Consider the following 6037-nt stretch of genomic DNA (forward strand, 5'->3'; position numbering starts at 1 on the left):
TAGCTGGTATGGAGATCAAACATTTGGAATGAGATGATAGTAGATACCCTTGAAGAGCATAGACAGTTAGTTACTAGGATGATGACCAGTAAGTCTGTACTAGAAAGACCCACATGTCCGATGGAATGGAGATGAAGCTCCGAGACTGACTTGATAGTAGTAGATATCCCTTGGGAGCTTTCGTAAGGTCTAAGGCATGATAAGGAAAGTGGAGGCCATGGCGTTGAAGGGAAGCTTCCCTTTGTTCTCTGACAAAGACCTTGAGCTCAAACGTCAAACACCTTCTCATGCCCTGTTTCCCACCATGGCCAGCAGCCTCCCCTGTGAAAAAGAAGAAAAGGACACACTACAGTCTAGATCGATCGCTTTCTCTTCTTCACTTTGCTTTCCTCTTTTCCTGAAAATGCTATTTTCTGGACAGGCATCACCACAATCATAAATTCCAGAGCTCCCAAAACGTAAGAAGAGCACCTGCCCACAGACTTCTCCCTCTCTTGATTGGCTCAATTAAATCTCCACCCCATCATTTCTGTCAATGATTTCATAGCAAAGATTACTCTCAGCTGCATTAAGTTATCAGTCTACCTGAGTCTTCAAGTTGAGATGCTGATCCTGACTCAGCTCCATAGCTTGCTTAGATTACACATGGCTCTCATTTTCCATCAGCCTTTTTGAGGATGAAGTGAGCTTAGAATCCACCTGATTCAGATAGTTACCTCACTGTACAGTTCACAGTATCATCAACCTGATTCACAACATCGTAATTCATTATAGTCCCCCACAATAACCAGGTGTCTGCATGCCTTATTGCTTAGAATATTAGCAGTCTCAATTGAGCTTTGCAAACATCAGCCACACATCCAGCCCATATGCCAGTCTTGTTAAGAGCCTCAACTGCTCTTGGTAACAAACATCCAGGTCAGATGCTTCTATTAATTATGGCTCACCATCTGACCATGATGAAGCAGCACCTGCACGCCTTGATGCTATTGATCATTCTAAGCACCGACTCTGTCTCAGCTATTTGGTCATCATCGTGCCAAAATGTATGTGGGGCCCTGCCAGTCATGTACCCATTCGGCACCGCAAAGGGATGTGGCAGCCCAGCCTTTGAGAACTACATCAACTGCACAAAGGGCATTCTTATGCTCTACACTCCCACAGGGCAGTACCCCATTCAATCCATTGATTACACCAGCAATATACTCATCATACAAGACCCGCACATGTCTACTTGCAGCTCAATGCAGCCGAGTACAAGCTTCGGGCTGCCAGTCGCAGCTCCATTCTCCTTACACAGTGACACATTTGTTCTTTTGGAATGTGCTTCAACCTCAATTGTGTATGGCTCACTGAGCTCCCTATGTAACCCAGCTGGAACACCAATTTGCCAAAGACTTTATGCATGCCCTTCTGTCACCCAATTGGGACTCTCAGTCAATGGACCTACTTCGAGTTGCTGTGTATACTCCGAAGACAAGCTGAACCCCCCTTATGAGATCAATCTGGACCTTCTTCAGTGCTCTTCTTACACAAGCATATACAACTTTGGCGGTGCCTCAAGTACAGGGACATATCAGGATGCTAGCCATTGGGCCTTTGGCATAGCCCTGCAGTTCCATTATGATGAAACAACCTACTCTGCAAATTGCAAAGCATGTGAACAAAGCACTGGTGTCTGTGCTTTCAATGTCTATGGATTTGTGTGTGTCTGTTCAGCTGGAGTGAACACGACGACATGGTGCTTTGGAGATGCCGGTAAATTTCCCACTAATCTCGTTTGGTTGATGAATTTGATGGTTTTGTGAATCTAATCTAGCATCACTCTTGACAACATTGTTATATACAACTGTCATTTGATTCTATTCAACTGAACATGGTCATCCATTAGTTAATCAAGTCTCCCTTTGATCATGATTGCCAGTAAGCTTAGCAACATATTTCTGCATGTCACTGCTCAATTTTTGGACAATTAATTTGTGTAACTTTTTGGGTTTGGTTTCACTGACTGATTTTATGTCTCCTAAACTCACCAGACCTCGGTACAGGAAGGTTGCATTCGCTGCATCAATCTATTTGGACAAGAGGTAAGATGGTTGAGGTTTTAAGTATTGGAATGCTCGTTAAGCTGTATCAGCCTTTTTTTCTCCATCACTTGCAAGTAGAAATAAGGGGTGCAATCAGAACATGGAAAACATCTTTTTCTGTGCTACGCATTTGACGCATCAGAAACAATCCTGATGGCAAAATGATTATGGATGATGCATTTTTGCCTCCCATTGTGTATAAGCCTGATATCATGCAAAAGATGGAGTCAAATTCAATGTGAAAGTTAGTGGAAGTTGCTTGTCCGACAATAGCAGCTAGAAGAATATGTGAAGGTCAAGAAGGTTTGAGTGAAAAGCACACTAATGTAATGACACAATACTAACTCAAACTTCTCTGCTGTTAGATTCTATAGGTCCAGTATATCTCTACCATTTATGCCACCTCAAACTTAGTCTTCAAATCTAGCAAGGTTACAATTGTCCACACCACCTCAAACTCGAGTTGAAGATGCAAGCTATCTTTGATCTGTCTTGCAAAGGTCTTTAAAGACCGTGGCGTATGAATGTGCAGGAGTTGCAGTGGTTTGAGCTTGAGAGGCAATCTTGAGCTGAAGGCATTGCAACTGGGAAGCAAATTCCACATGCATAGGAACCCTTTGGAATGCGAGCTCATTGATGTGATCACATTTTGGGGCTTCTGCACACGGACTTGAATTAGATGTTAGCAAGAAAATTAAGAAAGGCATCCAAAGATGTAGGCTCCTAGATGGGTAAGTATTGAGCCCACTACCGCCAGGTAGTGGATTCAAATCTCTTTGAGAGTAGTTCTATGGTTAGAGACATATCTGCTGTGCCCAATCTCTTTGATTACAAGATGGCTAGAGGCATCTCACTTAGGTCAAGGCATTTGGGCTTGTAGTTTTAATTCTCTTTCTCAGACTGACTGTTATGGGTAGAGACATGCAGTCAGCTGTGGATGCAAGTTTAAGAACTGCGAATGATGGGGGGCGGCGCTGCAGATTATTCTGGTTTGTGATACATATACACAAGAAGTTTTACACAAATTCCCACTACAATTCCCACATTACGAATTACGACGATATTGGGAGCTTGTATAATTCAGAGACCAGAGGATTGAAGCTACCTGTCTGATTTGTATGACGTGCTAGGCCTGACTATGTACTATGTTGCTGCTCTTGCCTGACTGCAGGTCTCATGGGCTTACTGGGTTTCAGCTGGGCTGGTCTGATTTGAGGAAGAAGATCAGTGTCAGTAGGTATCATGACTCCATCATCCGACCCACGTACATAAGCCGCTTCTTATCATGCCTTGTGCAAAAATGATGGGCTGTATCGAAGGCACATTGCTCGGGCACATTACGTCTATTAACATTAATCACCCAAATTTACAGGAAAATGTACATCGGAATCGCCAGAATTTCTCATCTCTCGGTTTTAATAGAGCTCAAGCTTCAAATTTTTACATGGACTCTATTAGGTTGTTTGCGAAATGACATTCCTATTATATATCAGTATGTAAACTCGTTAACAATAGTACACGCGAGCATATGAGAGAGAGAGAGAGAGAGAGAGAGAGTCTGTGTGTGTGTGTGTGTGTGTAGCTAATTTTACAGACCCACATGAGTATATATACATACATAGACACACTCACTCTCCCTATCGTTCTTTCTCTGTCTCTTTCTTTAACTTTCTCCCTCTCTCTCTCTTTCTATTTTTCTCTCTCCTTTTCTATCTCTCTCTCTCTCTTTCCTTCCTTAATTTCCTCTATTTTTCTCCTCTCCTCTCTCTCTCTTTCCCTCTTTTATATAAAATTCTATTTTTTTTAATATCTTTCTAAGAAAATAACTACTTTAATTCAATTAAGTACCTCCCCCCCCTCTCTCTCTCTCTCTCTCTCTCTCTCTCTCTCTCTCTCTCTTTTCCCACTTTTTCTCCTTGTTCATATCCATACCCATCTCTCTCTCCCCACTCCCTATCTTTTTGTCTCCCCTCTTTCCATCTATATCTCCCCTTCCCCTCTATTTCCATTCCGTGTCCCTCTATCTATTTTTAAAAAATTTTAATTTTCTCTCTTCCTCTCTCTCTCTCTCTCTCTCTCTATATATATATATATAACCCTCTCTCTATTTTTCATTATTTTTTATTTTTTCTATCCATCTCTCTCTTTTTCTCTCCCTCTTTTGACTTTTCAAAATTATAATTTTCTCTCTCCTTATCCCTTTTCCTCAACTCCTCCCTATCCCGTTCCATACGGTCCCTCTCCTCCCCCCCCCTCTCTCTCTCTCTCTCTCTCTCTCTCTCTCTCTCTCTCTCCCCTTTAGGACCTTTCTCTCTCAAGCTCGTAACAATCCATGGCAAGAATGCCCTGGCCGATTTTAGTTTCCCTTTTCCACAATAATGCATCACGATTAGCAATACCATTTGCATCACTAAAAGCGTCACTATATAGTGACACTAAAAAAATGTTGTTAATCTACATCTCTATTATGCAAATCTTTTATAGTGACATATATACACATATATATGCAAACATATAGAAGTGCCACATTATGAACATCATTTCAATATTAATATATCATTGCATTCAATCACTACAAAGGATTAAGGTCATAGATGACTGTATTGACACGGTTTTTGAACTAGGAAAAAAACTTATGAGCGCGTCTAAAATCGTGCTAATATCCACATCAAAAGGTCCACATCTAAATTCACATGTATTTGTCAAAAAATAAGTGTGAATTGTAATGCACACATAAACACACTACATTAGTAAATTTCAAGAAAATTTAAATAGTCCTTTCACTGCAATACATTTACAATTTTCACGTGTATTTACATTAAAAAGTAAACACACATAGTGTAGAGAAAAAACTAGGGAGCTGTTGGTTATAGACCTACAACTAGCACCTTCTTGGTTTTTTTCTTGCACTTTCTTGCACACTCATTAGGCATCTTATATACCAATGAAAGTCATATTTTATTTAGAAAACACACTTTGACACACGAAAATATTGAATGACAATATGAAAGGAGAAAGAGAAGGACCAAGTCTAGCTTATATTGCTATAAGTATACCAAGCAATATAAGAAAACATATGCATTAGTTTGAAGCCACATTTTCAGTATGGAGCAACCTATGTATTGTACTATATATATGAATCATATCTAATGGGAGGAGGTATCATCATCATCTTATCCTTACTAACTACCCTCTCCATCCTTCTGCTTGTCATGCTTTGAATCGCTCCCTGCTTGGCTCCCTTCCTCGCTTTCTGCTTCATTGTATTGTTGCCCTATAGATATCGAACACATAAAATTCAAAATGTCTAAAATGATCTATTCCAAAATTTAAAATAAATAACTTAACACATTCTACTAACTATAATTTCTCAACACCACACCTACTCCATGATGACCCCTTTGTATATAAGTAGGTCCATGTGTGGAGCCTATTGTGACGGTGCTTATAGGCTATCAAATGGCAAGTGGAATTTTGACCCATAATGTTAACCTACAAAATAGGAAGACCATCGCTATGACAACAAAACCAATCACAAATTTAAGCATGAAAAAACTAAAGATTAACTATAAATACTTACAAACTCCACCTCCCATGTATCAACACCTCCTAATCTGAAATGCCACTATCCAAATCACTCAAATTGGATATCTTGTGCCTCTCTTTGTTGTGATATGAAGATCCCATGCTCCACCCTACTTTCTTCTTCAACCCACTCTTTGTGCAAAAATTACCATAAGTATAGAATCCAAACCTTTTTGTGCCCAATGGGCATAAGTATAGCATCCAAGCCTTGTTCTACTCTCCTCTTGATTTCTACTACTCTAGGCTTAACTAATGCCATCTTATTAGCAATGATTTTCTAGAATTTTTATTATGCCCAATGGTCTATAAACCTCAAATGTATGGGATTAGGAAACTTCTCATGCACAAAGAAATTACAACTTGGA

General features: G+C 40.1%; 1 protein-coding gene across 1 annotated transcript; it reads left to right on the forward strand.

Annotated features, from left to right (window-relative positions):
- Positions 1-413: 413 nt before the first annotated feature.
- Positions 414-3540, forward strand: LOC148032118 (uncharacterized). Its single transcript, XM_087682739.1, has 3 exons — positions 414-1758; positions 2037-2087; positions 3259-3540. Exons 1-3 carry the CDS (start codon positions 870-872, stop codon positions 3300-3302), a joined length of 984 nt encoding a protein of 327 aa, XP_087538865.1. The 5' UTR covers positions 414-869; the 3' UTR covers positions 3303-3540.
- The last annotated feature ends 2497 nt before the right edge of the window (positions 3541-6037 follow it).

This window comes from Lygodium microphyllum, chromosome 8 (assembly GCF_053477565.2).
Source record: "Lygodium microphyllum isolate KBCC chromosome 8, Lygodium_microphyllum_v1.1.10, whole genome shotgun sequence".
Taxonomy (NCBI): Eukaryota; Viridiplantae; Streptophyta; class Polypodiopsida; order Schizaeales; family Lygodiaceae; genus Lygodium; species Lygodium microphyllum.

Coding starts and splice junctions, on each gene's coding strand:
- LOC148032118 (XM_087682739.1), top strand. CDS start 870: ATGCCAGTCTTGTTAAGAGCCTCAACTGCTCTTGGTAACAAACATCCA. Junction 1,759..2,036: donor ATGGTGCTTTGGAGATGCCG/GTAAATTTCCCA, acceptor TAAACTCACCAG/ACCTCGGTACAGGAAGGTTG. Junction 2,088..3,258: donor TCAATCTATTTGGACAAGAG/GTAAGATGGTTG, acceptor GCCTGACTGCAG/GTCTCATGGGCTTACTGGGT.